General features: G+C 44.0%; 1 protein-coding gene across 1 annotated transcript; it reads left to right on the top strand.

Moving 5' to 3' along the window:
• Positions 1–217: 217 nt before the first annotated feature.
• Positions 218–18900, top strand: AQP1 (aquaporin 1 (Colton blood group)). The gene is made up of 4 exons (XM_040431357.1): positions 218–745; positions 13790–13954; positions 16378–16458; positions 16973–18900. The coding sequence occupies exons 1-4, from the start codon at positions 350–352 to the stop codon at positions 17147–17149; spliced, it is 819 nt and encodes a 272-aa protein (XP_040287291.1). The 5' UTR covers positions 218–349; the 3' UTR covers positions 17150–18900.
• The last annotated feature ends 1210 nt before the right edge of the window (positions 18901–20110 follow it).

Here is a 20110-nt window from a genome sequence, read left to right as displayed (position 1 = left end):
GAGAGCATTGTATGGGCTGAAATATCCTGTACAGTGACGGGAGGGAAGAAGAATTGATGGAAAGTGCTGGGAGAACTTGGCAGCCGCTGGTGGCAGAACTTTTTTTTTTTTTCACCACGGCCCCTATGTAAATGTTCCTTCCTTCTTTTGTGGAACACCCCTTTCCTCCGACACAGACCACCCAACCCCTATAAATAACACAACGCTATAACGTTTTCCACACAATCTTCTCCAGCTGTTTGGGAAGAACTTTCATTTATTACCATTTTTTATTAATTATTTTTATTTTATTTCGTTTTGTCTATTTTATTTTTTATTTAAATATTTTATTTTTTTCAAATTTTTAAAAATGGCCAGCGAATTTAAGAAGAAAGCCTTCTGGAGGGCGGTGATCGCTGAGTTCTTAGCTATGATTTTTTTCGTTTTTATCAGTATCGGCGCCGCTCTTGGGCTTCATTTTCCCGTTCAAGAAAAAGCAAACGAAACCGTCAGCCGGTCACAGGACATCGTGAAGGTGTCCCTGGCTTTTGGGTTGGCCATTGCCACCATGGCGCAGAGTGTGGGGCACATCAGCGGTGCCCACCTCAACCCCGCTGTCACCGTGGGCTGTCTCCTGAGTTGTCAGATCAGCATCCTGAAGGCTATCATGTACATCATTGCGCAGTGCCTGGGCGCCGTGGTCGCCACCGCCATCCTGTCTGGCATCACCAGCAATGTTGAAAACAACACCCTTGGCCTGAATGGGGTAAGTTACTGGTCACATCCCGAAATGAATGAACCTGTTGATAGAACAGCTGTGCCCGATATTATATCGTTACATTCTAGAGATTTCATATGAATGTTACACTTTGTAGAAGTAACAGAACCTGTGTGTCAGAGCTGAGGTTCCATGATGGGTCACCTGTGGTTTTACATAGGACTGCAGGTACACCTGCCACTGCTGAAGACAAAGGACGAGCACTGTATGCCTCATAGCCCTATAATGCCTAGACAGCTCTAACACATCGGGTGACACAGACCAACCGTGGAGCTGTAGGTGGTCACCAGCGGAGGAGTAATGGAGGCTCCGAGGATTCCTGGGACATTGATGGGGCCGAGAGAACAAGACATGGAAGCTGATAACATGTAATAAAATGTTCATGAGATCCTGTGGTGCGCAGTGTAGCAGAGCTGAGTGTGTCACTGAAAACTTTTGGTTAACATCACCATATATTATCTGTGGTGTTACATGGGACTGCAGGTGACATCTACTACATTATCTGTACTCAGAGAATTATCACTGTGTTATCTGTGGTGTTACATAGGACTGCAGGTGACATCTACTACATTATCTGTACTCACAGAGTTATCACCGTATTATCTGGGGTGTTACATAGGACTGCAGGTGACATCTACTACATTATCTGTACTCAGAGAGTTATCACTGTGTTATCTGTGGTATTACATAGGACTGCAGGTGACATCTACTACATTATCTGTACTCAGCAAACTATCGGTGTTATACGAATGCAGTAGATAACACCTGCAGTCCTATGTAACATGACGAATAATACAGTGATAACTCTTTGATATAGGTAATGTAGCAGATGTCACCTGCAGTCCTATGCAAGACCTCAAATAACACAGTGATAACTCTCTGAGTACAGATAATATAGCAGATGTCACCAGCAGTCCTATGTAACACCACAGATAACACAGTGATCTCTCTCTAACTAGTACAGATAATGTAGTAGATGTCACCTGCAGTCCTATGTAACACCACAAATAACACAGTGATTACTCTCTGAGTACAGATAATGTAGTAGATGTCACCTGCAGTCCTATGTAACACCACAGATAACACAGTGATCTCTCTCTAACTAGTACAGATAATGTAGTAGATGTCACCTGCAGTCCTATGTAACACCACAAATAACACAGTGATTACTCTCTGAGTACAGATAATGTAGTAGATGTCACCTGCAGTCCTATGTAACACCACAGATAACACAGTGATAACTCTGTGAGTACAGATAATGTAGTAGATGTCACCTGCAGTCCTATGTAACACCACAGATAACACAGTTATAACTCTGAGTATAGATAATGTAGTAGATGTTACCTGCAGTCCTATGTAACACCACAGATAATACAGTGATAACTCTGAGTACAGATAATGTGGTAGATTTCACCTGCAGTCCTATGTAACACCACAGATAACACAGTGATAACTCTCTGAGCACAGATAATGTAGTAGATGTCATCTGCAGTCCTATGTAACACCACAGATAACACAGTGATAACTCTCTGAGTACAGATAATGTAGTAGATGTCATCTGCAGTCCTATGTAACACCACAGATAACACTGATAACTCTCTGAGTACAGATAATGTAGTAGATGTCACCTGCAGTCCTATGTAACACCACAGATAACAGTGATAACTCTCTGAGTACAGATAATGTAGTAGATGTCACCTGCAGTCCTATGTAACACCCCAGATAACACGGTGATAACTCTCTGAGTACAGATAATGTAGTAGATGTCACCTGCAGTCCTATGTAACACCACAGGTATGTATGTGAGGCATGCTGCGGCTCGTGCCTCGTTGCTTGTGTTATCAGCAGGTGACATGCTCCCTGTAGGCGGCTGCAGATAACGTCCTGGCTGCGCCGCTCACACGTCCTCGGTATTAGTATTCCTGTCAGCTGCTCGCTGTCTGCAGTTCTCCAGGGAAGAATTTGGCTGTAGCTTTACTGTCAGGAAACACACACAAATCTGCACTTCCAGCCCTCATTGTAGCGGTGCCTCACACGTGGCAGAATATCCGCAGGTGCAGATTATTTTACAAAGGTGTGAATTTTTGGGTGTGAATTATGGAGAATCTCTCCGGTCTGCAGTAAAAAATGTTTTTCCGCAGCATCAATTTCCTATTGAACTGACTGGAGAAAATCTCACAGTGTTACATACAATGCAGGGGCAGACAGCAGCCCGTACAGTGTTACATACAATGCAGGGGCAGACAGCAGCCCGTACAGTGTTACATACCATGCAGGGGCAGACAGCAGCCCGTACAGTGTTACACACAATGCAGGGGCAGACAGCAGCCCGTACAGTGTTACATACCATGCAGGGGCAGACAGCAGCCCGTACAGTGTTACATACAATGCAGGGGCAGACAGCAGCCCGTACAGTGTTACATACCATGCAGGGGCAGACAGCAGCCCGTACAGTGTTACATACCATGCAGGGGCAGACAGCAGCCCGTACAGTGTTACATACAATGCAGGGGCGGACAGCAGCCCGTACAGTGTTACATACCATGCAGGGGCAGACAGCAGCCCGTACAGTGTTACATACAATGCAGGGGCGGACAGCAGCCCGTACAGTGTTACACACAATGCAGGGGCAGACAGCAGCCCGTACAGTGTTACATACCATGCAGGGGCAGACAGCAGCCCGTACAGTGTTACACACAATGCAGGGGCAGACAGCAGCCCGTACAGTGTTACATACCATGCAGGGGCAGACAGCAGCCCGTACAGTGTTACATACCATGCAGGGGCAGACAGCAGCCCGTACAGTGTTACATACCATGCAGAGGCAGACAGCAGCCCGTACAGTGTTACATACAATGCAGGGGCGGACAGCAGCCCGTACAGTGTTACATACCATGCAGGGGCAGACAGCAGCCCGTACAGTGTTACATACCATGCAGGGGCAGACAGCAGCCCGTACAGTGTTACATACAATGCAGGGGCGGACAGCAGCCCGTACAGTGTTACATACCATGCAGGGGCAGACAGCAGCCCGTACAGTGTTACATACAATGCAGGGGCAGACAGCAGCCCGTACAGTGTTACACACAATGCAGGGGCAGACAGCAGCCCGTACAGTGTTACATACCATGCAGGGGCAGACAGCAGCCCGTACAGTGTTACATACCATGCAGGGGCAGACAGCAGCCCGTACAGTGTTACACACAATGCAGGGGCAGACAGCAGCCCGTACAGTGTTACATACAATGCAGGGGCAGACAGCAGCCCGTACAGTGTTACACACAATGCAGGGGCAGACAGCAGCCCGTACAGTGTTACATACAATGCAGGGGCAGACAGCAGCCCGTACAGTGTTACATACCATGCAGGGGCAGACAGCAGCCCGTACAGTGTTACATACAATGCAGGGGCAGACAGCAGCCCGTACAGTGTTACATACCATGCAGGGGCAGACAGCAGCCCGTACAGTGTTACATACCATGCAGGGGCAGACAGCAGCCCGTACAGTGTTACATACAATGCCGGGGCGGACAGCAGCCCGTACAGTGTTACATACCATGCAGGGGCAGACAGCAGCCCGTACAGTGTTACATACAATGCAGGGGCAGACAGCAGCCCGTACAGTGTTACACACAATGCAGGGGCAGACAGCAGCCCGTACAGTGTTACATACCATGCAGGGGCAGACAGCAGCCCGTACAGTGTTACACACAATGCAGGGGCAGACAGCAGCCCGTACAGTGTTACATACCATGCAGGGGCAGACAGCAGCCCGTACAGTGTTACATACCATGCAGGGGCAGACAGCAGCCCGTACAGTGTTACATACCATGCAGGGGCAGACAGCAGCCCGTACAGTGTTACATACAATGCAGGGGCGGACAGCAGCCCGTACAGTGTTACATACCATGCAGGGGCAGACAGCAGCCCGTACAGTGTTACATACCATGCAGGGGCAGACAGCAGCCCGTACAGTGTTACATACAATGCAGGGGCGGACAGCAGCCCGTACAGTGTTACATACCATGCAGGGGCAGACAGCAGCCCGTACAGTGTTACATACAATGCAGGGGCAGACAGCAGCCCGTACAGTGTTACACACAATGCAGGGGCAGACAGCAGCCCGTACAGTGTTACATACCATGCAGGGGCAGACAGCAGCCCGTACAGTGTTACATACCATGCAGGGGCAGACAGCAGCCCGTACAGTGTTACACACAATGCAGGGGCAGACAGCAGCCCGTACAGTGTTACATACAATGCAGGGGCGGACAGCAGCCCGTACAGTGTTACACACAATGCAGGGGCAGACAGCAGCCCGTACAGTGTTACACACAATGCAGGGGCAGACAGCAGCCCGTACAGTGTTACATACCATACAGGGGCAGACAGCAGCCCGTACACTGTTACATACCATGCAGGGGCAGACAGCAGCCTGTACAGTGTTACATACCATGCAGGGGCAGACAGCAGCCCGTACAGTGTAACATACCATGCAGGGGCAGACAGCAGCCCGTACAGTGTTACACACAATGCAGGGGCAGACAGCAGCCCGTACAGTGTTACATACCATGCAGGGGCAGACAGCAGCCCGTACAGTGTTACATACCATGCAGAGGCAGACAGCAGCCCGTACAGTGTTACATACCATGCAGGGGCAGACAGCAGCCCGTACAGTGTTACACACAATGCAGGGGCAGACAGCAGCCCGTACAGTGTTACATACCATGCAGGGGCAGACAGCAGCCCGTACAGTGTTACATACCATGCAGGGGCAGACAGCAGCCCGTACAGTGTTACACACAATGCAGGGGCAGACAGCAGCCCGTACAGTGTTACACACAATGCAGGGGCAGACAGCAGCCCGTAGGATACTATGCATGGGGGCAACCTAAGGGTAAGGACACACGGACAGCTTTCCTGAGGGCCCATCCTCTGCTTTTATCATCCACTCCTCATTTTGACTTCCAAAGCTCCATCAGGAACCCCGACCGCGTGGCCGTGCCCCATCAGTGAATGTGTCTGCTGCTGGGAAAGCTGGGTGACAGTATATTACTCGGCTTTCCCAGGTTTCTGCCTGGTTGCGCCTAATACATCATTGCACATACCTCGCTGCTTCTCCTCGCGAGTCAAGGAAAGCTGGGTGAATCGCAGCGGAGGCTACTTTATCACCCAACTTTCCCAGAGACAGGTTTAACTACAGATCAATGCAATCTGAACATGTGCAGCAATAGCGATGATGGTGAAGCTGAGTTTGTCACTCGGCTCCTCCATGGCGCTACATAGGACTGCAGGTTTACTGGATGTGTCATCGAGATATCACAAACCACAACCATAAATTATGCTTGGAAAGGAGACACTCAGCCCTGCTACCTCTCTATATGAACACAATAAGCACTGCTACATCTCTACATGCACACTCTCAGCACTGCTACCTCTGTATATGCTCACACTCAGCTCTAGTACACATCTACATGCATAGCCTCAGAACTACTACATCTCTACACGCATAGCCTCAGCACTGCTACATCTCTACATGCATAGCCTCAGCACTGCTACATCTCTACATGCATAGCCTCAGCACTGCTACATCTCTACATGCATAGCCTCAGCACTGCTACATCTCTACATGCACACTCTCAGCACTGCTACCTCTGTATATGCTCACACTCAGCTCTAGTACACATCTACATGCATAGCCTCAGAACTACTACATCTCTACATGCATACCCTCAGCACTGCTACATCTCTACATGCATAGCCTCAGCACTACTACATCTCTACATGCATAGCCTCAGCACTGCTACATCTCTACATGCATAGCCTCAGCACTACTACATCTCTACATGCATAGCCTCAGCACTGCTACATCTCTACATGCATAGCCTCAGCACTGCTACATCTCTACATGCATAGCCTCAGCACTACTACATCTCTACATGCATAGCCTCAGCACTACTACATCTCTACATGCATAGCCTCAGCACTGCTACATCTCTACATGCATAGCCTCAGCACTACTACATCTCTACATGCATAGCCTCAGCACTGCTACATCTCTACATGCATAGCCTCAGCACTGCTACATCTCTACATGCATAGCCTCAGCACTACTACATCTCTACATGCATAGCCGGCCCTCAGCACTACTACATCTCTACATGCATAGCCTCAGCACTGCTACATCTCTACATGCATAGCCTCAGCACTACTACATCTCTACATGCATAGCCTCAGCACTGCTACATCTCTACATGCATAGCCTCAGTACTGCGACTTATCTATATGCACACTTGCAGCACTACTACCTTTCTATATGTACATGCTCAGCTCTGCTAGATCTCTATATGCGCAAACTCAGCCCAAATACATCTCTATATGTACATGCTCAGCTCTGCTACATCTCTGCATGCACACTCTCAACACTGCTACCTCTGTATATGCTCACACTCAGCTCTAGTACACATCTACATGCATAGCCTCAGCACTGCTACATCTCTACATGCATAACCTCAGCACTACTACCTCTCTACATGCACACTCTCAGTACTGCTACATCTCTACATGCACACTCTCAGTACTGCGACTTATCTATATGCACACTTGCAGCACTACTACCTTTCTATATGTACATGCTCAGCACTGCTAGATCTCTATATGCCCAAACTCAGCCCAACTACATCTCTATATGCACATGCTCAGCTCTGCTACATCTCTGTATGCACCCTCTCAGCACTGCTTCCTCTCTGTTTGCGCCCGCTCAGCTGTACTGCTAAAAGCAATAAAACTTACAGGATGACAAGATCTGGAATTCTCGCTGAATTTCTAGTGAAACAAACTGTACATAACGGTAAGAAATGGAGCAGAGGAGGCGTGTTTGTCGCGTACAAAACCTGAAACAGCGACTGAAAACGGTAATGGAACCTCAACTATTCCCTATGGAAAAATAAAAATGTCTTGCGCAGTTTACAGAACGGTCACATCCCTCACAGCCCGAATGCGCCCCACAGCAGAGGGTTTGTTACAATTGTGTCCAGTCTGGACAGTCCTCTGTCAGGCTAACCCATCAGCAGCACAGACCTGTCCTGAGAGTTACAATGTATCAGTCTGGAGTCCAGGCTGATGGTCTAGACTGGATACAATTGTAACAGATTCCAGCTGTGAGAAGTATGAGCTCTGCTCTGGATGTACACAGGAACGCCCCATCGGTGGGATCCCAGCCTCCATGACCACCCCAATGTCAGGATGAATGTGAGACTGACCCCTGTGGCCAGGTCCGAAGCCCAGTGATGAGCCGGCTATGCATGTGTTGTATGGAGGGGGTGTCCTGACTCTACCCCACTGGCAGATGGGGGAGAGAAGGATTGGGCAGCTGGATTTGAACAAGTCCAATCCTATTTTTTTCTCAGAGGGAGGTAAGCCACTGTCAGAAGTGCTTCTCCCTTCTTACACATGCACGCTCGGCCGAGCCCACAGTATGGTCAGAGAGACCTCTGACGGAATCAACAAACTAACCATAGGAAATCTGTCTGCGCCTCATCTGGTTGGACACCTAGGAGCTTCTACTTCTTCTCACCGCCATAATAAAGCATGGTGGACAGTGGGGAGAAGCAATTAGATCCCACAAGAACCCATCCTGTAGGCCCCATAGTCATGTTGGCCATTGTCCTTGGCCAGCTGTCCACGTCTACTCCTGCCACATGATACTTGGGCACATCTACGATCACCCCCATCATCCTTATTTTGTCTGCTCTAGCTGTCATGGGACTTTTGCTGGCATGGTGCACCCTGGCATCCTCTGACTGGCGGGAGACGATGCCAAACCAGCTGCAGAACCAGATGTGACCAAGTCTGCAGCAAACAAACGGCAGGAATTCACTTTGCGTGTCTCCTCCGACGCCCACGGGGGCGGCAGCGCCCACAATTATTTCCTATTGCTTCATAACATTGTGGTTGATGGGTGATGGAACAGTTTCCGCACGGGGCGACAGACCTGGCAGAACCCTCCAGATGTACCGGCGTTGTGGGTCGCACGGGTTGCCGGTGACCACCCATCATGACTGTACATTCGTGGAAATCCTCAGCAGGAGAACCAGGCAAAAGAGTAGAAGACAGACTCCCCTCCATAGACTCCCCAACCAGGGAGGGACTGGCCTGAGGGAGATGGTGCCCCCTTTGAGGGGTAGGGTTGATAGCCCCTTATTTCTCTGGTTTCTGGAGAACCAGTGTCAAGGAGAGCTTCCCTTTCTCCATGTGTGTCTGTGGAGGCCCGGGCGGCATGTACGTTGCACTTGACAGTTTCCAGATATGGCCTTGGGAACGGTGCAGGTGTTTTCTCTCACCTTGGAGGCAAACATTTGGGCTCCATGACACTGATAAGACCCCTGGGGAGGGGCGCTTTCCCTCAAACCATCAGACTAGTCTTTAGTTTCCAGTGGGTGGACATCTGTGACCATGAGCCGACCGATCCATTTACCCATAATCCTTCACTCCTCGCCCCCCTTCGTTGCTTATGGTGCCAATGCTAAAGTCTCTACGATGAGTCCTCAACAGTCTATTTTTTTTTTGCTCATTTCCTTGCATGCTTTGATAATTCCTGATTCCCCACTCCTGACATGTGGGCGTCATGACAGAGCACTTACCTCAAATTTGCCACAGTGGTCGAATCGGTACCCACCAAGACAAGGGCACATTTCACCCCGTCACCATAGTTGGTATTGGTTTGTGTGCAAAAACCTTGCCAGCCTCGGGGCTTATATTTGATTGGTCTAGCTCAGTGATGGCTAACCTCCGGCACTCCAGCTGTGGGGAAACTATGACTCCCAGCATGCTCCGTTAATGTCTGTGGAGTTCCAAAAACAGCCAAGCAAGAGTGCATGCTGGGAGTCGTAGTTTTACCACAACTGGAGCGCCGGAGGTTAGCCATAATGAAAATAGTCTGTTTTATTCCACGCTCCAAACATTTGCATCACTAGCGCCTTCAGGACAAGACGCCGTTGTTACGTCGCTCCCCCATCAGGCGGTGTCACGATGACGTCATCCACCTTCACTTAGATGGTCACCGGGGAATAATTTACTACTCATTACATTAATGCTGCCATTTTTAACTCCATTGATGACTATTGACTCCATGACGTCTAAGGGACAAGGGCTCGTCCAAACAATCCCTTTAAGGAGCAGCAGATATAGGCATTACAGGCTGTAACGGAACGACTAGCACCCCGACCGGGTACCTCCGTCGATATATGCTCCTAGTGCTTCCAGAGGACTCCAAGCACTCCACTTGACACCGTACGCACTGCAGACCCCACGAACCGTCGCAGCTTGGTTGGGGTCTCACCGTCCTCCACCCACGCTGGACCCAAGACTGGGCTTCAGCTTCCAGTGGGTGAACCTCTCCTACATCCAGAGAGCAGGAACCATGAACAAGCTCTTACAAGAGCTTATACTCAGGGGAGTATTGTGATATAGCAATCCCCAAGAGTGTAGTTATCGCATTCCCCAAACATGAGCCAAAACTTCATGAAGGTATAAAAAGCAACCCCTTTATTCTAACACACAAGCATTTTATACACATCTTCCAACAAGGCCACAACCCACAGGGTTTTGTAAAAACAGCCAATCACATGCATTTACAGTATTCAAACCTCCCCAGCAATTGTACACAAAATCCCCTTCCCTCTGTCTGTAACGCAATAAACAAAATACAATGAGCATTGTCTGAGACGCAATTAACTAACACAATGAGCATTGTCTGAGACGCAATACACAAAATACAATTACCAAACGTAATGGACTAACTTGAACCCTGGTCTAATTCGTGGGGGTGAGAGTTCAAGTTAGTCCAAGTCCTTTGTGAACAAATGAGGCCTGGCTGATGAGAGGGCCCATAATCCTGGGGCAAGAGGCTAGTAGCCAGGCCCCTCCAAAACCCAGTGGCGAGGTTGGTTTCGCCACACAGGCCATTTCATATTCCGTTGTCTTTAGCTCATGAAGGGGGATGGTTTGGCGAGAAAGGAGCGGTGTAAGAAACAACATTTTGTACTGAAATTGCACCAAAATTTTCCAAAAAATTCTGTTGCACAGTAACAGCTGGAATAAAGTTACACCACAGCATCGAGCCACTGTGTGCAAGGAGTGATAGTCACATATGACCGACAATGACAGCTGAGCACTGCGCTCCACCATCTCCATCGCTCCATTCAGAAGACACAGCCCCCCCCACCCGCCCTCAGAAACGTATCACCTTTTCTGTACACCTTCTGCCAGGACACACAGAGAAAGCTTGGGATTCCTGCTTCTCTATGACAGGACAGGAAAAGCAGCACGCACAGACTTTCCGACTGAGCAGGAAAGAAGGACTCACAGGCTTTCTATATGAATAGGGCAGGGGAAGCAGGACTCACAGGCTTTCTATATGAATAGGCAGGGGAAGCAGGACTCACAGGCTTTCTATATGAATAGGGCAGGGGAAGCAGGACTCACAGGCTTTCTATATGAATAGGCAGGGGAAGCAGGACTCACAGGCTTTCTCTATGAATAGGCAGGGGAAGCAGGACTCACAGGCTTTCTATATGAATAGGCAGGGGAAGCAGGACTCACAGGCTTTCTATATGAATAGGCAGGGGAAGCAGGACTCACAGGCTTTCTATATGAATAGGCAGGGGAAGCAGGACTCACAGGCTTTCTCTATGAATAGGCAGGGGAAGCAGGACTCACAGGCTCTCTCTCTCTCTCTCTTTATGAATGGAGAAAGCAGGACTCACAGTCTTTCTCTATGAATGAAGGGGGCAAAAAGGACTCACAGGCTTTCTTTATGAATGGGAGGCTGGAGCAGGACTCATAGGTTTTCTCTGTAGTGGAACATAAAAAGCCTTTACATATTGGGTTCAGCCTGTAGTCCACAAAATATGGAATTTAACTTTGTCTTTCATTCTCCTAAAAAAATCAGCCGGCTTAATTATAAAGATAGGTGCAGTGTTTCATTGTGATCGTGTTACATTTGGAGACCTGGGAAGAATTACCGCTAGAGGTTTCCTCACTGTTAGGGGACAATTTGGATAAAGGTCAAGACGCCCAAAACTTTCTCGACAAATTTTGGCTGACCGGCCTAATGCTAGAACAGCCGTTAATATGCTTAATGCGTAATATTTAGTGTGATAAATGGCCGGACAGAATACCTATAGCTCTCAAGGCTTTTTAAAGGTTAGCAGAGGAATGCAGACCGGGGCTCCCATGAATAGAGGCCTTTAGACATAGACTTTCTACAGCCTCTCGCTGTGCCAGGACATTTGCTATAGTGTGTGTATCTGCAGGAGACACGCCCGCCCTGGGGATGAAAGAGTGGCTTATCCCGATTCAGTCCTCGTGCACATTATATACAACAGGAGCAACGACTCTAAATAAAACCCCTCCCGGCCGAAATCATGAGACCTTCATTTAATGCACAAAACACCAATGGAAACTGATCTGTGTTACCATATCGGCGGCGGAAAATTCACTCGGAATTAGTTTAACAGAAAAAAAAAATTCTATTCATTGAACCACAACAAAAAGTGTCCAAAAGTGGCGATAAACATTTTGATGCAGTCGCTATGGCGTCCTCGCTGGTTTACACCGACGGAGGCTGGACATTCCTAATCTTATGGGGAGGTTTTTCCAGCGGTATTGTAATCTCTCGCGTCGTGCCGTGGAATCGTACATAAAAAATAAAAGGTTGGCTATTAATGAGCTGGGGCTCGGCGGACAGTTCACATAATGGACTCCATGGTTACGGAATTCTGTAGAGTTATCAGACGGAGCGATAAATGTGTGGCTGACGGCGTGTAATGTCAGAGACGCCGTAATCTGCCGCGGCCCGAAGAGTGTGACGAGAGTGTAAATTGTGAATTCTAAATTCTGCTTCATCAGCTTCTATCTCATATCTATCTATCTATCTATCTATCTATCTATCTATCTATCTATCTATCTATCTATCTATTATCTATCTATTATCTATCTATCTATCTATCTATCTATTATCTATCTATTATCTATATATCTATCTATCTCATATCTATCTATCTATCTATCTATCTATCTATTATCTATCTATTATCTATCTATCTATCTATCTATCTATCTATTATCTATCTATCTCATATCTATCTATCTATCTATCTATCTATCTATCTATCTCATATCTATCTATCTATCTATCTATCTATCTATCTATCTATCTATCTATCTATCTATCTATCTATTATCTATCTCATATCTATCTCATATCTATCTATCTATCTATCTATCTATCTATCTATCTATCTATTATCTATCTATCTCATATCTATCTATCTATCTATTATCTATCTATCTATCTATCTATCTATTATCTATCTATTATCTATCTATCATCTATCTATCTATTATCTATCTATCTCATATCTATCTATCTATCTATCTATTATCTATCTATCTCATATCTATCTATCTATCTATTATCTATCTATCTATCTATCTATTATCTATCTATCTATTATCTATCTATCTATTATCTATCTCATATCTATCTCATATCTATCTATCTATCTATCTATCTATCTATCTATCTATCTATCTATCTATCTATCTCATATCTATCTATCTATCTATCTATCTATCTATCTATCTATCTCATATCTATCTATCTCATATCTGTCTCATATCTATCTATCTATCTATTATCTATCTATTATCTATCTCATATCTATCTGAAAGTGCGGAACGAAATTGCGGACGTGTGAATGGGGCCTAAATATCAGTCATACAGTGCCCAAATAAATTGTTTAATATAGTGTCTAGATAAACAGTGTCATACAGTGCCTAAGTAATATTGGTGCTCAAAAGATACTATTTACTGAATCAGTTTATCTAAGTCTACAATGTGTGATCCCGTCTGCTGCATTTGTATATCTAAGGCTTAGCTGTGTGAAATAGTCTCAGAAAACCACTTAGTACTACATGCCTTACGATGAAAAGTTATTAAAATCCACTGTACCTTCTTGTGTTTTTCAGCTGAGTACTGGAGTGACAGCAGGACAGGGTCTGGGGGTGGAGATCATGGTCACTTTCCAGTTGGTGCTGTGTGTTGTTGCCGTCACTGACAAAAGAAGACACGATATCTCAGGCTCTATTCCTCTGGCAATAGGACTTTCTGTTGCCCTAGGGCATCTAATTGCGGTAAGTAAAACAAAAAACAAAACAAACTCCAAATACCATTATCTGCACAGTGTACAGGAAAACAACTGCTATAATACTGCTCCTATGTACAAGTATATAACTACTATAATACTGCCTCTTATGTACAAGAATATAACTACTATAATACTGCTCCTATGTACAAAAATATAACTACTATAATACTGCCTCCTATGTACAAGAATATAACTACTATAATACTGCCTCCTATGTACAAGAATATAACTACTATAATACTGCTCCTATGTACAAGAATATAACTACTATAATACTGCTCCTATGTACAGAAATATAACTACTATAATACTGCCTCCTATGTATAAGAATATAACTACTATAATACTGCTCCTATGTACAAGAATATAACTACTATAATACTGCTCCTATGTACAGAAATATAACTACTATAATACTGCCTCCTATGTATAAGAATATAACGACTATAATACTGCTCCTATGTACAAGAATATAACTACTATAATACTGCTCCTATGTACAAGAATATAACTACTATAATACTGCCTCCTATGTACAAGAATATAACTACTATAATACTGCCTCCTATGTACAAGAATATAACTGCTATAATACTGCTCCTATGTACAAGAATATAACTACTATAATACTGCTCCTATGTACAAGAATATAACTACCATAATACTGCTCCTATGTACAAGAATATAACTACTATAATACTGCCTCCTATGTACAAGAATATAACTACTATAATACTGCTCCTATGTACAAGAATATAACTACTATAATACTGCTCCTATGTACAAGAATATAACTACTATAATACTGCTCCTATGTACAGGAATATAACTACTATAATACTGCCTCCTGTGTACAAGAATAGAACTACTATAATACTGCTCCTATGTACAAGAATATAACTACTATAATACTGCTACTATGTACAAGAATATAATAACTATAATACTGCCTCCTATGTACAAGAATATAACTACTATAATACTGCTCCTATGTATAAGAATATAACTATTATAATACCGCCTCCTATGTACAAGAATATAACTACTATAATACTGCTCCTATGTACAATAATATAACTACTATAATACTGCTCCTATGTACAAGAATATAACTACTATAATACTGCTTCCTATGTACAAGAATATAATAACTATAATACTGCCTCCTATGTACAAGAATATAACTACTATAATACTGCTCCTATGTACAAGAATATAACTACTATAATACTGCCTCCTATGTACAAGAATATAACTACTATAATACTGCTTCCTATGTACAAGAATATAATAACTATAATACTGCTCCTATGTACAAGAATATAACTACTATAATACTGCTCCTATGTACAAGAATATAACTACTATAATACTGCTCCTATGTATAAAAATATAACTACTCTAATACTGCTCCTATGTACAAGAATATAAATACTATAATATTGCTCCTATGTACAAGAATATAAATACTATAATATTGCTCCTATGTACAAGAATTCAACAACTATAATACTGCTCCTATGTACAAGAATATAACTACTATAATACTGCTCCTATGTACAAGAATATAACTACTATAATACTGCTCCTATGTACAAGAATATAACTACTATAATACTGCCTCCTATGTACAAGAATATAACTACTATAATACTGTTCCTATGTACAAGAATATAACTACTATAATACTGCTCTTATGTACAAGAATATAACTACTATAATACTGCTCTTATGTACAAGAATATAACTACTATAATACTACTCCTATGTACAAGAATATAACTACTATAATACTGCCTCCTATGTACAAGAATATAACTACTATAATACTGCTCCTATGTACAAGAATATAACTACTATAATACTGCCTCCTATGTACAAGAATATAACTACTATAATACTACTCCTATGTTCAAGAATATAACTACTATAATACTGCTCCTATGTACAAGAATATAACTACTATAATACTGCTCCTATGTACAAGAATATAACTACTATAATACTGCCTCCTATGTATAAGAGTATAACTACTATAATACTGCCTCCTATGTACAAGAATATAACTACTATAATACTGCTCCTATGTACAAGAATATAACTACTATAATACTGCCTCCTATGTACAAGAATATAACTACTATAATACTGCTCCTATGTACAAGAATATAACTGCTATAATACTGCTCCTATGTACAAGAATATAACTGCTATAATACTGCTCCTATGTACAAGAATATAACTGCTATAATACTGCTCCTATGTACAAGAATATAACTGCTATAATAGTGCCTCCTATGTACAAGAATATGACTACTATAATAGTGCCTCCTATGTACAAGAATATAACTGCTATAATACTGCCTCCTATGTATAATGGTAACGCTCTTCCATGCTTTGTGTGCGCAGATTGATTACACTGGATGCGGGATGAACCCTGCAAGGTCTTTCGGTTCTGCAGTAATCACTAGAAACTTCCAGTATCACTGGGTAAGACTCCACCTGCGCCTCCGCTATCTCCACCCCAAGTGTTTGGTTGACCTTTAGTGACCCTACAATAGCACATGATACAACTGCATAAACAGCAATCGCTTATTAGGTTATGGCCTTCATTCGGTTAGCACCAGAGACGTCCTGGAAACAAGTGAAGACACGGGACATTTAACTCTTTCCAGCCTAGATATTATGTCTATTCCGGCGGTATTCAGTGTGTGTGTGTGTTTAAAAGAAACCTATGGCACGATTTATCCAGGGCTGTCTGTCTCATGAATAAAATGATAGAACAGCAGAGTAGACTGACACACAGACCATGCACGTTGAAATGTCCTGCTAGGTTGAGCAATATTATAAAACATAACGGAATGTATCAAATTGTATATTATATGTAACACTTTGGGGGCGGAGCATGACACGCCAGTTATTGTTCTTTTAACCCCGCCCGCTCCATCCCATCAGCTTTGTGTGAATTCACCTAAACATGTCTTTTTTCCCCCCCTCCCATCAGATCTTCTGGGTCGGGCCAATGATCGGAGGAGCGGCCGCCGCCCTGATTTACGATTTCATCTTAGCGCCAAGGACCAGCGACTTAACAGACCGCATCAAGGTGTGGACCAGCGGACAGTTGGAAGAGTACGAGGTGGACTGCGACGACAACCCCCGCATGGAGATGAAGCCAAAATAAAGAAAAGTAAAAAAAACTAAAAAACTCCCGAAGACGTCAGTATTATGGACTTATTTGTACAAAAAAAAAAAAAAAGATCCAAAAATATTCCAAAATGGGTTTTATTCTTTGCAGATTGTTTTTTTAAGTTTTGCTTCTTTTTTTTGCCTTCGCCACATACTGTATCTCTTAACTTCCCGATACGAGACGTATTGTATGATTTTATATATTTTTGTAGGCGATTGCATGCGACATTACCTATCTCTGACACTGCCAAGCCGATAGCGGGTCACTAATCTCGGGGGGGTTGTAAAAAATCATGGAGGGGAGGGAAACATAAGCAATAAGGAAGGGCTTCTATAGAGCAGCACTTGTATATTTACTGAATCATGAGGTTATATCACAGGCGGGATTAAAAACATTGCACAACAGCACCCCCACGGAGTGAAATGGCAGCAAAGGGTATTACACCTTAAAATATTAATCCTAGGTTTCAGTCCTTCCCTCACCTTTCTGTCATTTTTCGTTTCTGCTCGACTTGAACCTTGAAATATAATGTACGATGATTTTTTTTTCAGGAAGTGAAATATTTGCGCAAATCTGAAATTTACAAGATACATTTCATACGAGGTTACAAAAACAAGGCTGTTTTCCTTCGTAAACAGCGCCATTTCTGCGCACAGGTTGTGAGCGGTATTACAGCTTTGTACCAATCCGTTAAGCTGAGCTGCATTACCAGGCCCAGCCCGTGGGCAGGTGTGGCGCTGTTTTTTTTGGAAGAAAGCTGACACCCTGCACCGCTGCCTCTTTCTAGGCGAGTGACTTCCAGTTCGCTGGTCACATGGCCTAGGCGCAGCTTAGTTCCATTCAAGTGAATGGTGCCGAGCTGCAATACCAAGCGCGGCCACTACACAGTCTATGGCGCTGTGCTTGGTAAACCTTGAGGGGGGCAGCGGTGCTCACCAGCTGATCGGGAGTCATCAAAATCTTGGAAATGCCCCTTTAAGGAAAATTCCACTTTAGGATACATTTTCACAGATAAAAGATAAAAATGTTGAATCACCGTAGAAGTTTTATACTCCAGTCATATCCAAAGCTGCACTCACAATTCTGTCGTCCTGTTAGCAAAGCATTGTGGGGGCTTTTTAATCGTTCTACCGCCTGCAGAATAAGAGAAAATAAACGTCTTTCCCCCCCCCCTTGGAAATTAGCAGAATTTTGAATGCTGCTTTGGCTGTGACTAGAGTATGGTTTTATATATTTTCTCACAGCTAGTCAATAGTTTATGCTCATTTACGATGCCAGATGCTGTAGAGAAGTGGAGCAATAGGCGTCTCTTAAATATCAGCATGAGGTGGGATTACAAGAACATTTCGGGGGGGGATAAGACTTGTACATGTTTTACGGATTTGTGGAAATGCAGCTTATAAAATACAGAACCTAACGACTAATATCTAATCCGCCCCTAGACTGACCACAGAAGTATCTACCAGCTGTGGAGAGAATATCTAGAACTCTATATTTTTAATGTAATTTTTTAAAATTTGGTGAGTAACCCTTTAAGTCCCAGGATCCCGCCGCCTGACGACGAAACGTGTATATTACCGTAAACCTCTCAGGATGAGACGGCGATCCTTGTCCGGCCGCTGCTCAGTAACACTGCTAGTTGTCAGACGGCACTCGGGGATCCTAGGACTGGACCTGATACGTGTTCTGTTATTATCCCGCATTGTACATACATTGAAGATGAATAAAATAAGCTTCTACTAACAGATCCGCCGCCTCCGACTGGTCCAATTGTATGAATGGTAATGTCGCATGATGGCGCAGGCACGGGGCACACTGCAGAACCTCAGACCACTTTGTTTAAAAAAAACTGAATTTCAACCTTTTATGTGAATTTTATTGATATGAATAATGTGACAGAATCAATGGTACAAATAATGTATGTATCTGTGTGTGCATATATGTGTATGTTTCTGTGTGTACATACAGTACAGACCAAAAGTTTGGACACACCTTCTCATTCAAAGAGTTTTCTTTATTTTCATGACTATGAAGGCATCAAAACTATGAATTAACACATGTGGAATTATATACATAACAAACAAGTGTGAAACAACTGAAAATATGTCATATTATAGGTTCTTCAAAGTAGCCACCTTTTGCTTTGATTACTGCTTTGCACACTCTTGGCATTCTCTTGATGAGCTTCAAGAGGTAGTCCCCTGAAATGGTTTTCACTTCACAGGTGTGCCCTGTCAGGTTTAATAAGTGGGATTTCTTGCCTTATAAATGGGGTTGGGACCATCAGTTGCGTTGAGGAGAAGTCAGGTGGATACACAGCTGATAGTCCTACTGAATAGACTGTTAGAATTTGTATTATGGCAAGAAAAAAGCAGCTAAATAAAGAAAAACGAGTGGCCATCAGTACTTTAAGAAATGAAGGTCGGTCAGTTAGCTGAAAAATTGGGAAAACTTTGAAAGTAAGGGCTATTTGACCATGAAGGAGAGTGATGGGGTGCTGCGCCAGATGACCTGGCCTCCACAGTCACCGGACCTGAACCCAATCGAGATGGTTTGGGGTGAGCTGGACCGCAGAGTGAAGGCAAAAGGGCCAACAAGTGCTAAGCATCTCTGGGAACTCCTTCAAGACTGTTGGAAGACCATTTCAGGGGACTACCTCTTGAAGCTCATCAAGAGAATGCCAAGAGTGTGCAAAGCAGTAATCAAAGCAAAAGGTGGCTACTTTGAAGAACCTAGAATATGACATATTTTCAGTTGTTTCACACTTGTTTGTTATGTATATAATTCCACATGTGTTAATTCATAGTTTTGATGCCTTCATAGTCATGAAAATAAAGAAAACTCTTTGAATGACAAGGTGTGTCCAAACTTTTGGTCTGTACTGTATATATGTGTGTGTGTGTGTGTGTGTATATATATATATATATATATTTATATATACAGTGGATATAAAAA

This window comes from Bufo bufo, chromosome 5 (assembly GCF_905171765.1).
Source record: "Bufo bufo chromosome 5, aBufBuf1.1, whole genome shotgun sequence".
NCBI lineage: Eukaryota > Metazoa > Chordata > Amphibia > Anura > Bufonidae > Bufo > Bufo bufo.
Note: the sequence above shows the minus strand (reverse complement) of the source record. Positions and strands in the feature narration are given on the sequence as shown.